This window comes from Erinaceus europaeus, chromosome 3, assembly GCF_950295315.1.
Source record: "Erinaceus europaeus chromosome 3, mEriEur2.1, whole genome shotgun sequence".
In the NCBI taxonomy this organism is placed as follows: domain Eukaryota; kingdom Metazoa; phylum Chordata; class Mammalia; order Eulipotyphla; family Erinaceidae; genus Erinaceus; species Erinaceus europaeus.
Genome location: NC_080164.1, coordinates 51,784,592 through 51,804,905, shown reverse-complemented (window position 1 = coordinate 51,804,905; position 20,314 = coordinate 51,784,592). Strand labels below are relative to the sequence as shown.

At 36.7% G+C, this 20,314-nt stretch overlaps 1 protein-coding gene across 1 annotated transcript in view; it reads left to right on the top strand.

Annotated features, from left to right (window-relative positions):
- The window catches only part of ACTR2 (actin related protein 2), a 39,005-nt gene that overhangs the window by 675 nt on the left and 18,016 nt on the right, over positions 1 to 20,314 (top strand). Inside the window, exons 2-5 of the mRNA XM_007539605.2 lie at positions 7,785 to 7,895; positions 13,709 to 13,924; positions 16,220 to 16,292; positions 19,268 to 19,404. Coding sequence (XP_007539667.1) covers positions 7,785 to 7,895; positions 13,709 to 13,924; positions 16,220 to 16,292; positions 19,268 to 19,404 — 537 coding nt within the window. The remainder of the gene's footprint in view (positions 1 to 7,784; positions 7,896 to 13,708; positions 13,925 to 16,219; positions 16,293 to 19,267; positions 19,405 to 20,314) is intronic.

Sequence of the window (20,314 nt, the reverse complement as noted above, 5' to 3'; positions counted from 1 at the left end):
TCCTCCTCCCCCTTGCCTTTAGAGAAGGAGAGGCCAGCTCTGCAGTGCGTGCATCACTTTTGTTCTGCAAGCTGGGAACTGGCTCAGGTGCAACCCGGTGGGGAGCAGCATTTTCCATTGAATAATCCTGGGAGGACTGGGACCCCTCAGGGCCGCAGGGTTTATTCCACCGATCTTAGGGGAAGTTCTTCAGTTTTGGGTCACCCCATGCCACCTCAACCCCGTGCCCTTTTCTTCCTTAGACGCAGAATACAGATGGTAGTCTTGAAAATTCTGGAATGCAAATAAGTGTCAACTAAACACTGATTTGGAAGTTATTTGAAAGTTCTTTCTGCGCACGTGGTGCAAAGCGCAAGGACCATCGTAAGGATCTCTGTTCAAGCCCCCAGCTCCCCACCTGCAGGGGAGTCGCTTCACAGGCAGTGAAGCAGGTCTGCAGGTTTCTGTCTTTCTCTCCCCCTCTCTGTCTTCCCCTCTTCTCTCCATTTCTCTCTGTCCTATCCAACAACGAGCGACATCAACAATAACAGTAATAACCTCAACAAGGCTGCAACAACAAGGGCAACGAAGGGGGGGGGGAGCCTCCAGGAGCAGTGGATTCAAGCTGCAGGCACCGAGCCCCAGCAATAACCCTGGAGGAAAAAAAAAAAAGAATTTTGCTTTTTAAGATAGAAGATCTGTTACTCTATCATAAATAGGAATAGTGTAGTTAAGTGAAACAAGCAGTAGGCATTTGAACATTTGAAGGTTATATAGATTTGTCTATAGGTTGAATTGACACCAAGCATGTATGTATGTGTGTGTGTATATATATATATATATGTAATAAAAAATGCTGTGATATTTCTGAGAATTGGAGGATTAGTAACTACTTAAGAGTTTACATTCCTTGCTGTTTTATACTTCATAGTAATATTTATTTTATCTAGCTACTTAAAGACATAGTAATTCTTTTATGGCTAAATGTTAAAGAGAACAATTGAATTTTTATTTCTGAAACTTGCGGGATTGGTTGTTACCTTTTAAAAAATAAAAGCTTGCCTCTTATACATTGTAGGTTTTAAAACTGTAGTATAGGCTATTTGAGAAACTGATTTTTTTTGGGGGGGAGATGGAGATTCAGACTTCAGAATATTATACTGTTCTTATTTTATTTTTTTAACAATTTTAAATTTTATTATTTATTTATTGTTGGATGAGACAGAGAAACTGAGGCAGAGGTAGGGAGGGAAAGATACAGAGAGACACCTGCAGCCCTACTTAAGCATTCATGAAGCTCACCACCTGCAGGTAGGGGCCAGGGACTTGGACCTGGGTTGTTGTGCACTGCAATGTGTGTCCTTAACCAAGTGACTGCTCTATTTTTCTCTTATTAGATAGAGACAAAGAGAAATTGAGAGGGGAGAGGGAGATATAGAGGGAGAGAGACAGAGAGATACCTGTAGCCCTGCTTCACCACATGTGAAGCTTTCCCCCCTGGTGGGGACCAGGGGCTTGAACCCAGGTCCTTGTGCACTGTAATGTGTGCTCTTCACCAGGTGTGCCACTGCCTGGTGCCTTGAGTGCTTTATAATTTTTAATTGGGGGGATTAATGGTTTACAGTAAATACAGTTGTTGGTACATGTGTGAAATTTCTCAGTTTTCTGCAAAATATTCTCACTCTAGCCTAGGTCATATGCTGGATGTTGTGGTCTCTGCTACTCTTTCTCATGGACCCCTAGCTGGTCCAGTATCTCATTAAGAAGGCTCAGAAGAGGAAAACCATTTTATTCTAATAATTTGTGTTTCCTTGTCATAAAATAAAGCCTCTGGGCCTGGGAGAGAGCTCACCAGGTAGAGTGCCACATAGGAGTGCCATGCACAGGGAGGGCCTCACAAGTGGTGGAGTAGTGCTGGAGTTGAACTGGCACAAAAGCCCTGAAGCACCACCCCCACTTCCCCCCTCCAAAAAAAAAAAAAAAGCCACTGAAAGTGGTCAGAATGGCGGAAATCTGCAGAACTCTTTTTAGGTAACTGTCAGAGTTCGTCATAGGTGATGTATATTCGGTTACAACCTCAAGTGATTTCATCAGGCTTGAGTTCACTAACAATGAAGACAGATGTCTACTGTGTGACTGATAAATATTTTTTACAGTTCAGTGCTGAAAATAGCTATAGTCATAGGATAGTTATTTTTATAGTTTCATTGTAAATTCACTTTTGTAGTTGGTTATGGCCTGCCTTATCAAGCTTACGTTAGTTTATGTGCTGAACTTAAACCTATTTGAAGTAGGAGTAAACCAAACCCAAACTTGGTTTCACCCTGCAAAATCCTTCACAATAAATATTTTGGTGGCCTAAGATCAGGATAATCTCCATGCAATTAATATTTCAGTTCCTTTGGGTGAGATTTTAAAAAAGAAGATAATTGATTAAGCCCAGGAGACTTGCAGGTGGCTCAGCAGTGGAGCACCTGCCATGCATAAGGTCTGGTATTCAAACTGCACCTTACAAGAATTTGAGACTAAACGAGTAGACCTCCTTAGATGGTTAAGCAGTGCTTTGTGCTGATATTCACATGTTCTCTTTCTCCATTAAAAAAAAAAATTACTTGGTGTATTGCACCAAAGTAAAAGACTCGGGTGGGGCGGTTGCGGGGGAGTAAATAAGAGAAAATAAGTTACCATTTTTTAGATGGGGAGGTGGCTCAGCAGTAGAGTACATGCCTTCCATGGATTCCATCTCCATCAGTATGTAACAGCAGCTATGACAAAAGGAGTGGAGCTCAGCTCCGTGGATGGTGGAGCAATACTTTGTCCTCTTTCTCACTCATTTAAAAAAAAAAAAAAAGTTAAGAACAACAGAAAGGAAGAAACTGGTGGAGCAATGCTTTGTGCTCTTTCTCACTCATTAAAAAGAAGAAGAAGAAGAACATCAGAAAGGAAGAAACCTAAATGAAGCTCTCTAGATCTCAGTTTAGTTTTTAAGGCGACAAAAGGTGCTTTTATATAGCAAATGTAGTTGGACTTTTTTCTGCAAACTGAAAGAACTTTATACTGTTTGTGTTTGATGACTCAGTGGGAAGTAAGGGAGCTAGTTTAAACCACAGTGCTATGAAGAGGAAACTATATATGGTAAAATCTATTTCTTCTTTTTTTATATATTTATTTATTTCCTTGTTGTTTTTATTGTTGTTCTAGTTATTGTTGTTGATGCCGATGCCGTCGTTGTTGGATCGGGGTAAAACCTACTTCTTAAGCATAGCCTTATTGAGAGAACCAGTTAGCAAGTTTTAAAATGATTGATGTGAGGAGGAATTTCAAGGATAAAATCATACCAAATGCATAGTTTAGAAAAGAATAGTTGCATTTTTATTTTTTGTACGTGTAAGGGTGTGTGTGTGTGTGTGTGTGTGTGTGTTTTAATGCTGACTCTTCAAATAAAGAAACACCAAATTGTCTATATTCTTGGGAAATAAATTTTTTTGTCTATAGAACTGCTTTTTTTTTTTTTTCATTCAGATAGAGGGAAAGACACCACATGGCACTAAAGCTTCTTGCAGTGCTGTGGCTTGAACTCAGGCCAGACATATGGCAAGGAACATGTCCTACCCAGTGAGCTATCTCTGGTCCAAGAAATAAATTATTTTTAATTTAAGTATATCTTTGTCATTATAGCTCTTAATGCTTTCACATTTGAAATAATGCGAAATAGTGAGATCATTGCTATTTTGACTGAATATATCAAACGGATTGTAGGAATGTTGATTCTAAATTACTGTGGCAGGATCTGCTTCCAATAAGATACTGCATAAACACATAAGCAGATTAAATAATTTTATTAATAAGTGATACCTTTAATTTCTACTATATAAAGTAGAATTTCTTTTTTTTCCCATTTGTATCTTCTTGGGCATTTTGCAAATATGTTGTCTTTTAAAACATATTCCAACAGGAATTTTTTTTAGTCTTTTTTTTCCTTTTTTTAAAATTATTTTTATTTATTTATTCCCTCTTGTTGCCCTTCTTTTATTGTTGTAGTTGTTGTTATTGATGTCATCATTGTTGGACAGGAGAGAGAAATGGAGAGAGGAGGGGAAGACAGAGAGGGGGAGAGAAAGATAGACACCTGCAGACCTGCTTCACTGCCTGTGAAGCGACTCCCCTGCAGATGTGGAGCTGGGGGCTGGAACCTGGATCCTTATACTGGTCCTTGTGCTTTGAGCCACGTGCACTTAACCCGCTGTGCTACCTCCCAGCTCCCTTCAACAGGAATTTTAAGATACAAACTACCCATCTCAGCATTTGTAATGAGAAAACATTGATTGGTATGAATATTTATCGACTTGCCTTATTGCATGCTTCTGTGACTGTGATGAAGAACAAGAGAGAAGGCACGCCAAGTGGGACAGCCTCCTCCCAGCATCAGGGCTGGATTATGCTCTCTCCCAGATTCTTCCTCTGACCTGCAGCTTTTGTTATGACTTCCTAATTAATTAACTAATTACATGTAATGTGCTATATACATGGCACTTGCAGATTTGTAAGTTATTTTTTCTATCATCCATTCTGTAGTTTTCTTTGAGAACATAATTAATAGCCATATGAATGAGCATTGTCACCCTGGCAAGTGGACACTTTCCACCTACCCAGTGTCATATCTGTTTATAAGACTTTACTTCCCATGTAGTATTTGCTTTTCTCTGTTTGGAACATATGTGTATATTGTGACTAGTGGTGATATTAGACTAGTGATTGTGAGATATTTTATGTACATAGTTTGTATGTGGTTTGCATTCCTCACCGTATTGTTTTTAGTTCATATCAAGGAGAGACTTTAACATTTTAAAATCTATAAAAACGTGAATTCAGGATAGCAGAGTGTTCAAGTCTATAATTGTGGTTCATTAGCATAATTTCCAACAAGCTTGTAGAGAGCTTTGAAATATAAAAAATTTGTGTTTTGTTGGGTTATTCAAAAGTCATTGTTTAAAATGGTTGTTAAATTTTATCACCATCAAACAAAACAGTTATACATAGTAGCTTTATGTCAAGGGGTGGATTAATAGTTTACCTTTGTGTTACTATAATCAGGGATCACATATAGACAGACACTTATAGACACATATAGACAGACACTTGTTTTCTTTAGCCCTATGTATGGCACCTAGAGCCATAGAACAAGATATTTTTCTCCATATTAAACATCTTAAACTAAATAGACCTAGTATCACAGTCTCAAATCAACAGCAATAAATTAAATATTTATTATATTTTATTTTCCTTTCTACCACTTAATGGGTAGGTATGTTAATGGTTTACAGTACAGTTGTTGACACACAGGTACAGTCTCTCATCTCCCCATGATAGGTGTATACAAAAACACTTCCAGTAAGTATTTATTGATCAGTAGTTAAATATGCACTTACTCTGAGCCAGGCATTGTTTTGCCACTGGGATTCATCAGTAGATAGAAACCCTTGCACAAGTATGTAGCTTCCATTTAGTCATTTCTTGATACGGGAAAGGGTAAGAACCATGGTTACATTTCCATATAATGGAAGACGTTATATTCCTCTTCTGACCCTGAAGTTTTAAATTGCCTTTCCCTTATATTGGTAGCTCTTAAAATTCAGGCTAAACAGACTATGTATTATTGACATAAGAATTTAAAACCAGAGACCTGGATGGTGGCACAATGGATAAAATGCTGGACCCTCAATCCTGAGGTCCTCAGTTCAGTATTTGGCAACATACATGCCAGAACAATGTTCTAGTTCTTACTTCTTCTTTCTTTCTCATTAGCAAATTTAAAAAATTAGAAGTAATTAAAAAGAGTTTATTTTTAATTGTATTGTACTTATTGATCTAGTGTTTGTTTCTTACATATAAAATGGAAATTTTATCAGTATTTTTTAACTTTTTAATTTTTTTAATTTATCCATTTTGGATAGTGGCAGAAGAATTGAGAGGGAGGGAGGGGGAGAAAGAGAGAGAAAGGGGCGGTAGTCAGTGGGTTAAGCGCATGTGGCGCAAAGCAAAGGGCCGGCACAAGGATCTCGGTTCGAGCCCCCAGCTCCCCACCTACGGGGGTCGCTTCACAGGTGGTGAAGCAGGTCTGTAGGTGTCTTATCTTTCTCTCCCCCTCTTTGTCTTCCCCTCCTCTCTCCACTTCTCTCTGTCCTATCCAACAACGATGATGTCAATAACAACAATAATTAAAAAAACAAGGGCAACAAAAGGGGAAATAAATACTTAAAAAAATTTTTTTTCTAAAAAGAGACCTGCAGCACTGTTTCACTTCTTGTGACGCTTCCCCCCTACAGGTGGGAACTGGGGGCGTGGGGGTTGAACCCAGGACTTTGCATTGTAATATGTGCAATCAATTTTGTGTGCCACCGTTGGCCCTCCAGTTTTATCAGTATTGATATGTGCTCATCTAAGTAGTACTCTATCGCACATGGCGCAAAGTTCAAGGACCAGTGTAAAGATCCCGGTTCGAGCTCCCGGCTCCCCACCTGCAGGGAAGTTGCTTCACAGGCGGTGAAGCAAGTCTGCAGGTGTCTATCTTTCTCTCCCCCTTACTGTCTTCCCCTCCTCTCTCCATTTCTCTCTGTTCTATCCAACAACGACGACATCAACAACAATGATAATAACTACAACAACAATAAAAACAACAAGGGCAACAAAAAGGAAGTAAATAAATATTTTAAAAAAGCAAAAAAAAATGAAAGTACTCTTATGAAGGTCCTTCTTACCTATTATAGCTAAATACATTTATCTATTATAAAATATAAATAACCAAATATTCCTGTTAAATATTTATTTTAGGGCTGGTGAAATGGCTCACTTGGATAGTGTGCTGCTTTGCCATATGTATTACACAGGTTTGAGTCCATACTCCACCACACTGAGAAAAGCCTTAGTGCTATGGTGTTTTTTTCCACCCTCCTTTCCACCCTCCCTAGCTTTTTTTTTTTTTTTTTTTTAAATTCTGCTAGCTAATACATACAGTTTGACTTTCTCATTTTGAAAGATTAGTTTGCTTAAGTGAATTGCCTGAGATAATGAAAGCCTGCTTTAGAATTACGATTTTAGGGAGTCGGGCGGTAGCACAATGGTTTAGTGCAGGTGGCACAAAGTGCAAGGACCAGCATAAGGATCTGGTTCCAGCCTTTGGCCCCTCACTTACAGGGGCGTCACTTCACAGGCAGTGAAGCTGATCTGCAGGTGTCTATCTTTCTTTCCCCCTGTCTGTCTTCCCCTCCTCTATTTCTCTATCCTATCTAACTACGACATCAGTAACAACAACAATAATAACTACAACAATAAAAAAACAAGGGCAACAAAAAAGAATAAACATTTAAAAAAAGAATTACAATTTTAGTTTTGTTTCTTTTCTTATATTTCTCTTTGACAAATACTGAGCATTAGTTAAATGAATCTGCCCATTCCCCAAATTCTTGGTATGCAACCACTGTGTACCAAGACTTGTTTTAGGTGTCCTGGTCCAGCAGAAACCTTTCAGGTTGGCTCCATGTTCAGAAACTTTCTCTGTAGTGGGAGTACTTCAATAATCAGTTAATAACCAATTAACCAGTAAACAAATAATAGACTTTGGTAATATACAGTGTCAAGGGAAAGTAAAAGGCTACTATATAGTAGATTGGGTGATTACTTTGGATAATTTGAAAATACCAAAAGTTCAAAATATTGTATAAATGCAAAGTACTGTTTTTTTCAGCTACTATTTTTATTGAATCTGTTAAATATTTTTATACTAACTAGCTTTTGCTCTTTTCCAGTTCGTGAAGTGTGGATATGCAGGCTCTAACTTTCCAGAACACATCTTCCCAGCTTTGGTTGGAAGACCTATTATCAGATCAACCACCAAAGTGGGAAATATTGAAATTAAGGTAATATTTTAGTTATTCATGAATGAAGATAACAAGTGAGATGTTTTTTGAATTAAGTAGTAGTGTTAAAATATTGTGACAAGACAAAAGGAGAGGGCAGAATTTCTTACATTTTTTGTATCAACACCTGAAGAAAGGCACAGAAGCTGAAGTTAATTTCATCTAACTTTGGTTTTAAGTATGGGTTTATAATGTTATTCTATCAATAGAGTGAACTAAAGATTTTTACACTGATGTGAAATACTGTGCTAGTGACTTAAAGTCCTATTACATAATGTAGTTTTTTTTTTTTTAAAAAAGAAAACGTGATACTTTTATGTCTTTTTATTCCATATCTTTGTTGTTATATGTTAGTTGGGACCTTTGATTGTTTTGCTTTTCATGTTCTCATGGCTTGACCCTTTTACTTATTTATTTAGTTAGTCAGGAAAACAGACATGCAAATTTAATTGGTTCCTCTTTTCACTAATATATTTTAATTTATTTATTTGGGTAGAGACAGAAATTGAGAGAGGTGGTCCGGGAGGTGGCACAGTGGTAAAACTTTGGACTCTCAAATATGAGGTCCCAAGTTTGATCCCTGGCAGCACATGTGCCAGAGTGATGTCTGGTTCTTTCTCTCTCCTATCTTTCTCATAAATTAAAAAATATATATATATTAAAAAAATATTTAAAAAAATAGAAATTGAGAAGGGAGTGGAAATACAGAGAGACACCTGCAACCCTGCTTCACCACTTCTGAAGCTTTCTCCCTGGAGATGGGACTAGGGGCTTGAACCTGGGTCCTTATGCATTGTAGTATGTGCACTCAATCAGGTGCTCTACCACCTCGCCTCCTCTTTTCACTGATATAAAAACTGATTTCTATAACATGCAGGAGGAAGCTGTGCAAGTCTTTATTTGATCTTGCATCTTACCACAAGAGAAGGTTCAAGGTTGACATTGCTATTCACTATACTTAACACAAAAGACCAATATTAAAAGATGACAGATTTTTCTCCCTATTAAAGGGGTTACAAATAAAATAGGGATTATAATATTTTAGAAGAAAAAAAAAACTATTTGAAAACACAATAGTTACCAGTTGACTTAGTCTTCAGGTGGCCTAAGGATCAGGTTATAAAATACACAGTCAGGTTTGGGGGCTCTTATACTGAATTAGTTGTGAATAAGCCAGCGAGCATTGTTGGTCCCATCTAGACAGTCTCTGTTAAGATTTAAGTGAACTGTTAGATTATGAGTCATTTGAAATAGGAGGTGAAGTGTATAGCTTTGGGACATTTGCTGGAGATATCTAGGAAGGTGGCAGCAGGTGGTAGAGATTTTACTGGTCGGTAGCTCTATGCTGTTGGAACTAGAGAATCAAGTTTTAGAATGAAGAAAAATACAAACTGAAACTTAATTTGTCTATTAATTTCTTAATACTTGAAATATTGACTTATCTGGCCTCTTATTAGTAATCAGATGGAGTGCTCATGAAAATGTGTTTTTTTTTTTAAGGGTCTTTTCTTTTGGGGAAATTATGGAGTTTCTTTTATTCTCTTTTGGTGAACTCTCATACTGGTTGAATTCACTCTTAAATGAACTTCAGCTGAAAATCTAGTTAATAGTAATAAGAAACTTGAAATAAAACTGGAAGTCATATATTTTATTCACTACTAGTGTCATTCTTATAAAAAATAGTTTATTTTTTCTCATATACTTTAGATAGCATGATTGAGCTGTTAAGGTATATCAAATATTGTCATTTTAAATCTCCAATATAGATGTACATAATTACATATCTTTTTTATTTATAATCACTTTTTAAAGCCAAGTAATAGAAAGGAAATAGTCAATATTGTAATTAATAGCATTTGCTTGTATGGTTTGTTACTCTGTGTTCTGTTGGATTAGTTCTGTTCATTCTGTTCAGTCTTTTAAGCCTCTCAAATTAATTCTTCTAGCAGAAAAGAATAAGAAAGATGTGTCAAATTTAATTTGATTAGTGGAGCTGGGGAAAACAAACCCTATGCTTAAGTCTGACTACTCAATTAGACCTTGTCTGCTATTTATTTTCCATAACTAAAGTCTTTAAATTCAGTAATAAGATAAAGAAATTTGACTTTTGGAATTTCTATGCCTAGCAGATTGACTTATACTTGTTGTATATTGTTAGCTAAAATGTGGTCGTAGATTTTAAAAAGCTAGAAATTTAAATTGTTTAATGACTGAATTTTCATTCAGGAATAATAACTGTCCATGTTAATTTGGCCCTAATTACTAATTCCTTAAAATATAGTAGTGCTGCATCTGACCTCAACTTAATTTGTCTCTATTGCTTGTATGTTTAAAAATTTCAGTGAGGATTTGATGTAGGCCTTTTCTGACTCTTACTTCTACCTTCTCTCTCTTCTCCTTTCTTGACCTGTTGAAGTAGAATAACAAAAAGATGGTAAGTGAGGTTACACACATGCTCTCTGTTTGTTTTCCACTTTTGCTTGGTGGGACAGTAGTTGTTGTTTGTGTCCCTTTAGTATTGGGGAGGGGGGTAGTTTCCATGTTTTAATTTTTAAGTGCTTTGATTTTTTAACCCTTTTCATTGCTTTAATTTGGTAGCAACTAATTAAGTCCTAAAAGTTCCTGACTGCATACAATAAACCAAATCAGAACTAATTACTAAAACAGTTTTAAAATTGTTTTCCTTATGTTTCTTATGTTGTTATTTTTAAAAATGGAGTGTGACATGCATAATAATAGAAACCAATTACTGACCCAGGAAACTGGGGTGAAGTTAATTTGGATAAATCCACTTCACTAACCGACATTAAGCTGAACATTGCCTCTCACAACCTATATATGTGCATCTAGTAAGTCTGTGTGTGTTAAGTAAACTGAGTTACAAATTTTAAGAGGGATGATTTATAGGTGCTAAGATTATAGGGCAAGTGAATAACTAGTTGCTTATACTATTCTTATTGATAGGCATATTTTATATTGCATTGTTAGAGAAGTTATGACATGTTTTTCTTTGCAAAAATATACCATAGCTTTTCTGATAACCCAGACTACCTGAGGGAATATAGAAAAAAAGTGAGAGTATTATAAAGCTTTTCTATAAACAACAGATTTTTCTCCCTAAATAAATATTGAATTGTACCTTTTTTATTTTGACCTGGATGCTTGCTGAGTACATCTCAGATGACTCTCACACTTTTCTGTAAGTTTTAAGCGTGACTATAACAGGTATTTTTTCAGCCTTGTTTGCTTTTAATATTGTTTATAAACATCTTTGGCAGGAATGAATAGTAGGCATTTCTAGGAATATATTTTAATTCATGACAGTAATTTTGTCAAGTTGTCTTCTGAATAAGCAAAAACATCTGAAAGTGGAAATCCCTATAGTTATCCTAAATGAAAGAATATTTGCATTTGTCTTAAAGTTCTGAAGAGATTAAGGATAGACCTGCAGAGAACAGTACAGGTCTAATTTGCAGTTTGGGGGGGCTGGGGCATTTCCTTCTAGGAAATTTTGAAGTTGTGTCTGCTCTACTTTTCAGCTTAAGATGATTTTATTTAAAATGATTCTTGACAAATAAACCCCTCCCCGTCTACTTTTCATTAACTAAAATGCCTCTAAAAGTGCTTCTAGATAGTATTGTAACTTTTCATTCTTAGAATAATTGCCAATGGGTTAGTAGTCAGGCCCAACGATGAGGCAGGTGTTAACAGATCTAAGACCATAAACTTAATCTATCACTTATAATTTGGTTCTGAGATATGAGGGCAAGTTATATAATATACTTAGCATTTTTAATTTGGGAAGTTGAAATGCTTTGGGATGGGGCAGATGATGTGTTTTAAGATTTTTTTTAAAAAATAATTTTCTTAAATGGACACATTTTTGAATTGGATAACTTGAACTTCTTGAGAAAATTTGCACTAATAATTTAATTCTTGTTTCATTTCAAATGTTCTCTTTGTTTAGATGGTTGCTATCATATGCAATGCCAGACCTTTCTTTCAGTTTATTCTTTATAATATGTGTGCCTTAGATGTAGATACATGTGGCTTTTATTTTGAGTTGGCATTGTATCAGATGTTTGTATACCCTGTTCTTGCATGAAACAAAAAGTAAATATTTGCTAATCAGATCATACTTACTCTAAATTAATTAAAATATAATTGTGAATGTATATTGGTTACATAAGCAGCTAATTATTTAATCTATTTGTACAAACACACATAAAGATACTTTTCTAAAAATAAGTAGGATTATATATTACTTATTTTGTTAGTAGTCAAAAGTAATATATGAAGTTGGAGGTATAGATTTCTTTTCTACTTCATTAAGAAGCACAGTTGAGAGAATTTTACAGGGAAGCCCATCACTCAGACTCTTGACATTAGCATTTACTATAACAGATTTTTCCCACAAGAAATACAGTTTTGTTTCATTATTAATTGTATTTATTTATCAAATATCCACCTACCCATCTATCTTTTAAATGTATTTCACAGGATCATTATACTGTCCCTACATATTCCAGTGTGCATGCCATTAATCACAGTACACAGAGATAGATTTTTTCCTATCAGATGTTTCTAGCTAATCAGTATTTGATCAATTTGAGTAATAAGTTATTGCAAAGTAGTCTTTATAAGGAAGTCGCTGTAGCAGAGAGGCTTTAGTAAACATTCCTAGAATCTTTTAACTTTTCCCTTTTTGTTCCTGCTTTCACTGGATTTTTCAGGAATTTTTTTTTTAAGTCTTCACCCTGGCTTTACCTCTGATTGTTTTTTAATTGTTCTTTTAAAAGTTCATTTATATGAGTTATACTTGTACATATACTTGAGCCTCTACTTTAGCACATACTAATTTTGTCCTCTAATCCTTCCCACATTATAAACTGTCATAGTGAAGAGTAACTACTTCTAATACTGATAATTTTTTCAATTGAATTCATCAATATATGTAATATTTGATGTGTTCACTAGCTGATTTCTAAAATAAGCTTAAATTCTAGGGTCACTAGACTTACTACACATGTAAAATTGGGTTTCTCAAATGTGGGTAATTGTTAAATATGCTCCCATTGGAAACCAGACTTGTGAGTATTCTCTTTCATGTCAGAGCAGAGTTTTCTAGTTTGACAGTTTATGACTGAAAAGGTTGCTCATGAGGTGATTTTAAATAATTATTTCCTTGTGTCTTTTTATATCTGTTAAAACTAATGGCGAGACTGTTCTAACTCAGACATGTACAGATAAAAGTTTATAAAAGTTACATGTGTATAGGTGTATAGGTACATTATTATAGTAGAATAAGGAATCATTTCATCCTTTGCTTCTTCCATTATGCTTTATACTACTTAGCCATATCATTTTGATATTTAAGTAGAAAGAAATATGCTGCATGCTTTGAGCATTTTTCTGTAAGTTTCCCCCTCCCTGATGTGCTATTTCACATATCACTGGCCTTATTTTTTGAGCAAAAGAAACAGGTAAAACCTCATACAAAACACTCCCAAAATAGAGAATTATGAGGTTTATTTGTGCTAGTGCTCTCCTTTTGGAAACCTATATATTGAAGGTAAGGTCAATTTATTTAAACCAGTTTTACATAAAATTTTATTATTTATGCTACAACTTTACAAGACATTACTCTTGAAAGGATTTTTTTTTAAACTTACTGAGTGAAGAATATTATCTAAAAGTATAAGAAAGATTAAAATAATCTCCAAGTTTCTAAACTGTCATGGGAGTATCATTTTCTGGAAGTATTTCATGCAAAAATTAGGCTGGCATAAAGTTTTGATATTATCATTTTCTAGGATCTTATGGTTGGTGATGAGGCAAGTGAATTACGCTCAATGTTGGAAGTCAACTACCCTATGGAAAATGGCATTGTACGCAATTGGGATGATATGAAACATCTATGGGACTACACATTTGGACCAGAAAAACTTAACATAGATACCAGAAATTGTAAGATCTTACTTACAGAACCTCCTATGAACCCAACCAAAAACAGAGAGAAGATTGTAGAGGTAAGCTTTCTGTCTTACATTATTAATGATAAAGGGATGGAAAATAATTGTTGCTTTTCCACAGTCCCTGTCTATGATCCATAACTATATGCTAGGTACTCTTTTCTCTTCTCTTCTTTTCCTTTCTGTCTTCTTCTTCTTCTTTTTTTTTTTTTTGAAGATTTTTTTTTTATTAATGAGAAAGATGAGAGAGAGAAAGAACCAGACATCACTCTGGTACATGTGCTGCCAGGGATTGAACTCAGGACCTCATGCTTGACTAGTCTAGTGCTTTAGCTACTGCACCACCTCCCAAACCACTCTTTCCTCCCTTCCTTTCTTTCTTTTTTTTCTATCTCTCTTTTTTCCTTCCTTTTTCTTTTATTTGATAGGACAGGCAGAAATGGGGGGAGTGATATATAGAGAAAGATACCTGCAGACTTGCTTCAGAACTCATGAGACTCCCTACACCACCTCCAGTGGTGGAGACCTGGGCCGTAAACCCAGGTCCTGTTTTTCCTCCACAGGGTGTGCCACAACCTGATACCACTAGTTATTTCTAAGTAATATTTGTCAGAAACAAAGTACTGCTGTCATGCCTTTATTGGATAGAGACAGCCAGAAATCGAGAGGAGGGAGGGGGTGATAGAGAAGGAGAGAGACAGAGACACCTGCAGCCCTGCTTCACCACTTGCAAAGCTTTCCCTCTGCAGGTGGGGACTGGGGCCTTGAACCTAGGTCCTTGCACATTGTAACATGTGGGCTCAACCAGGTGCACCACCACTTGGCTTCTGCAAATTTTTTTTTTAAGATTTTTATTTATTAGAAAGGAGAGAGAAAGAACCAGACATCACTCTGGTATATGTGCTGCCAGCAACTGAACTCAGGACCTCATGCTTGAGAGTCCAAAGCTTTACCACTGTGCCACCTCCTGGACCACCATGCAAATACTTTTTAATGGTGTTGTTAATAAAAACAAATTCAAGTTAATAAAATGAAGATATAATCAAATGTTATATATACAAATATAAATTTTATCCCTGTGGAGAGGTAATAAAAGATATTAGAATATGTAGTTTCTTTTTTTTTTTTAATTTCTTTATTGGGGAATTAATGTTTTACATTCAACAGTAAATACAATAGTTTGTACATGCATAACATCCCCCAGATTCCCATTTAACAAAGAATACATAGTTTCTTAAAAGATGAGTTTTGTGTTTCAGAATTGTCCATTTAAAATTTTCTATAATATTTACTGTTGTGAAATTTCCATATGTGTAGATACTGTAATGGCATTTGATTCTTCCAGTCAAAGAGTAACACTCAGTGCAGATAACAGAATTAAAAAAGATCTTGTACAATATTATCAGCAAGTGTGAACTATAGAGAGGACACAGGGAAACCTCCTCCTTCCTCCAGTACGTGCAGTTCACCTGAGACTGGAGCACCCCTCTGAGGCTTGGGCAGGGAAGGCCAGCTCTGCACCTCAGCAATTTCCACATTTTCCACAGTCAAGGATTACTGCGTTTGTTTTATTGTCTTTCTGCCTTTCCTTTTACTATCTTTCTTTTCCCCCTGCTGTTGACAGAGCATAGTCTTGGTCGAAGTTATAGGAGAGAAATGGGAGGCCAGTAGTTAAGCCATTTCTGTATTTTTTCTTTCAATTAAAAGATAACTGCCTTAGGGGGTACCAGTTGAGAAACTTGTCCAACTGCAGAAATCTATGCTTTGTTCATTCATTTTTTTTTAAACAGATTATTTATTTATTTATGTTCCCTTTTGTTGCCCTTGTTTTTTATTGTTGTTGTAGTTGGTGATATTGTCGTTGTAAGATAGGACAGAGAGAAATGGAGAGAGGAGGGGAAGACAAAGAGGGGGAGAGAAAGATAGATACCTGCAAACCTGCTTCACTGTTTGTGAAGTGACTCCCCTGCAGGTGGGGAGCCAGGGGCTCGAACTGGGATCATTACGCCAGTCCTTGCATTTTGCGCCACCTGCATTTAACCTGCTGCGCAACCGCCCAACTCCCTGGTTTGTTCACTCTTACTAGCTATTGAAAATGTTTGCTTTGTTGTTGCACTTACACAATGCTAGGGGACCCGTTCTGTCCTCAAAATTGGAGTTCTGTGACAGCAGGACTTTAACTAGAGGCAGGAAGTTCTAAAGAGATGGACTCTTTTAGATCTCTGATTAAAGTTGAGGCAACTGATCAGTTCTGACCTTAAGGAAAGTATATAAATGCTTTATTATGTAACTTTTGATAAACCAGTCTTTTTTTTTTTTTCTTCCTTTTTTTCTTTCCTCCTATGTATCCAGGTAATGTTTGAAACTTACCAGTTTTCTGGAGTGTATGTAGCCATCCAGGCAGTCCTGACTTTGTATGCTCAAGGTAGGTGAAACTTCTAGAAGAATTTGGGAACAATTTAAGTGTGTATTATGTTAAAATAATTTGGGTGTTCACTACATAATCTTAGATTTTATTTATTTATTTATTTAAGAAAGGAAACATTAACAAAACCTTAGGATAGGAGGGGTACAACTCCACACAGTTCCCGCCACCCAATCTCCATATCCCACCCTCTCCCCAATAGCCCTCCCATTCTCTATCCCTTAAGTGTTACATATTTTATTTCCATTTTTAAGCAAAAGAACATAAGTTAAACAAAGACTATTGAGTCTTTTTCTGTCTTTAGCACCAAGTAAAAATGCTTATAAAGTACCTTGGGAAATCAAACTTTTGAAGACTCTGTTCAAATGTGACATTATTTGTGTACCAGGTGGGAGAGGTAGCTCACAGGTAGGGCACATACCTTACCATTGTCTGTAATCTGTATTGGAATCTAGCAGCATGAAGGAAAAGCTCTACACTAGAGGCAGCTCTAGTACTAGGGTGTCTCCCCGTCTCCCCCACGTTTGAAAAAGCAGCCTAAAGCAATGAAATCACACATTTGCAAGATTCCACCTCAAATAAATAAATACCGATTAAGTAGAGGATATGGCAGTGAATAAGTAGACCTGATCCCCTTGACTTTCAGCTGATTAGAGATCAGCTGTGAGTAATTTTGCCTATGAAAGAGGAATCAAAAATTGTTTTATTCTTTATAAGGAGTACTTGTCAAGAACTAGTGCTTGTCAAACAGCTAATCAGTCAAAAAAAGAAAGGAGAAAAAATATACCTCAAGGCCAGAGAAGTAGCCCAATTGGTAGAGCACAGAACATATGCCCACAGGACTGGCTTGGCCCTGTACAGCAAATGTGCCAATTTAATGTGCTGGCTTCTCTCATGCAAAATTCTAGCTCATATGTAATAAATCTTTTTTAAAAAAAACATATTTATTTACTTACTGGATAGAGACAGAAATCAAGGGGAAAGGGAGAGAGAGAGGAAGAGAGACACCTGCAGCACTGCTTCACTGCTCATGACATGATAGATACAGCAAAAGATATGAGGAAGGAGAGAGAAAGAGAGAGACCAATAGGCTGCTTCAACACTCATGAAGTTTCCTCCCTGCAGGTGGGGACCCAGGACTCAAACCTGGGTCCTTACACATGGTAACTTGGGTGCTGCAATGGTTGCCTGACCAGTTGGCCCAAAGCTGATTCCTTTGAATTTTGCAGCCATTTTTACTTTTACTAATACAAATGGGAAACAAAGCACCTTCTCTGCTGTACTTTTACTACAAGGTTTTACCAACAGTGCCTTTCTGGCTTCAGGTGAATAATTGAAACGATCCTTTTCACTAGCCAAGATTAATTGTTCTCAGATTTCTAGCTATCTAGTTCCAGCAGACATTTTTCCAAAACAACATTTTTATACACAATAACTAGATTACTTCTACAGTTTACTGTCAACTGGTATGATACCTATCTTTTCACAATGATTTACTTAAGTTGCTAATGAGATTAGAAATATTTAAGGAATGTCAAGAATCAAGATTTAGTTGGAAAGAAAAATGAAAAGATGCCAGGGAAATGGCACAAGAGTTTACATAGCAGGCTTTCATGCCTGTGGCTTGACTTGTCTAGGCTCAGTCCGTGGCACCACCAGAAACAAGAGCTGATCCATAATCTGGTTTAAAAAATAATAGGGGTCCCTATGGTGGCACACCCAGTTGAGTGCACACATTACCATGTGCTAGGACCTGGGTTCAAATCACTCGTCCCCACCTGCAGGGAGGAAGCTTCATGAGCCGTGAAACAGGGCTACATGTCTCTTTTTTTCTTCCTCTCTAATCTATCAAAAAAAATTTTTAAAGTGTTTTACTTATTTTAAAAAATAACTAAAATGAAGTATCTTACTGAGATTTTTAAGAAATATTTTTATTTGTTATTGGACAGAGACAGAAATTGAAAGGGGAGGGAAAAATGGACACCTGCAGGGGCTTGAACCTGGGTCCTTGTGCATTGTAATATGTGCTTTTAACTAGGTACACCACCACCTGGCCCCCTGAGCTTTTTTTTTTTTTTTCCTTAGTTAATTTATTTGTCATCATTGGGGCTTCACTACTCCAAGTTGACTTTTTGAAATAGAGACAGAAGAGTGAAAAACACTACAGTACTGAAGCCCTTCCTCAGTGTGGTGGGAGCCAGACTTGAATCTAGGTGGTACACATGGCAAAGCAGGCATACTATACAGATGAGTTGTCTTGCCAGTCCTGAATTGAGCTTTAAAAACGTATTCTGTTTTTTTAGTTCTAGGTCTCAGGGTCTGTTTCTTTTTCTTTATTTATTTTCCCTTTTGTTGCACTTTTTTTTTTTTTTATTGTTGTTGTAGTTATTGTTGTTTGATGTCATCATTGTTAGGACAGAGAAATGGAAGAAGGAGGGGAAGACAGAGAGGAGGAGAGAAAGAGAGACACCTGCAGACCTGCTTCACTGTGGCCTGTGAAATGACTCCCCTGCAGGTGGGGAGCTGAGGGCTTGAACTCAGGGTCTGTTTCTTTCCATCCCCCAGGATAGGTAGCACGACTGAGAATCTCACAGGAAACAATGAAAGAGCACTGACTTTGTGTCTGTATTAGGAGTAAACTACAAAATGAGCAAATAGTAAAGAAACCATCTCAGTGGTTGAAGTTTCTTTTTTTATATAAAGAATTTTTTATTTACTTATTACTGGATGGAGAAATTGAGAGAAGAGATGGGGAGATAGAGGGAGAGAGGTAGAGAGATAACTTGTAGCCCTGCTTCACCACTTGTGAAGCTTCCCCCCTGTAAGTGGGGATTGGGGACTTTGAACCCTGGCCCTTGTACACTGTAGTGCATGAGCTTAACCAGGTATACCAAGGCCTGGCCCCTGAAGTTTCTAATTTGGCTTCTCTGTTAATATTTTGAGCATTGCTGAATTTAACTTGGCTTTTCACATAGGTTTGCTGACTGGAGTGGTGGTGGACTCTGGAGATGGTGTGACTCACATTTGCCCAGTGTATGAAGGCTTTTCTCTCCCTCACCTTACTAGAAGACTGGATATTGCTGGGAGAGATATTACCAGGTATCTAATAAAGGTAAGCAAAAAAAAAAAAAGTGAAAATTAGATTTTTGTTTAGTTGGGGTTTACTGCAGACACAAAATTTAGTGTTATTAGGATTCTAGCCTGTCGTCTGTACCACATACAGAAATGACCCACTTACTTTGCTGTTCATATAAAATTTAATGTAAATTTTTGCTGATATGACCCCTTACAAAGAGAATACATGATCTCATTACAGTTCTATTTATCATTCCTGAGGAATGAGTAGAGAAGGATTTCAAGGATGGAAGATCCCCAAACTTCCTTCAACATTTTATGGCCTTTTCTGACATAAAACTCTTTTTTTGATGCATATATGTTAAAAACTAAAATCCTTGAACCCTTTCTTATGCTTACCCACAAAATACAGTGGTAGATCATTAGAGGTACTTGAGTAAAAATAGGACCCAGCTGTGGCCAGACTAATTTAAAAAATTTTTTAGACTATTTTCATTTTCAGTGTTTACAGTTTTTAAGCTAACTTATGAATTTAATGAGCTACTTTCTTTAAAACTTTGTTGGATAAAATATATGAGGGCATTACTTGGAGGCTATATGTTTTGTAATATCAAAACAACAACAAAAAAATGAAACAGTCTGTAGCAATATGTTCTAAGTCAGTAGTTCTCAACCAGGGAAGATGCTGCCCCCTAGGGGACATTGTGTAATGCCAGAAGTCATTTGTTAGAATTGTGTGATAGTGCAGCTAACATCCTGGCATGAATAGGCACTGCCTCACAATAAAAACAATTTAAGCTCGGGACTGGGTGGTGGTGCACCTGGCTGAACACACGTCCCTATGTACTACAGTGTGCAAGAACCCAGGTTTAAGCCCCCACTCCTCACCTGCTGGGGTCAAGCTTTACAAGTGGTAGAGCAGTGTTGCAAATGTCTCTTTCTCTCTC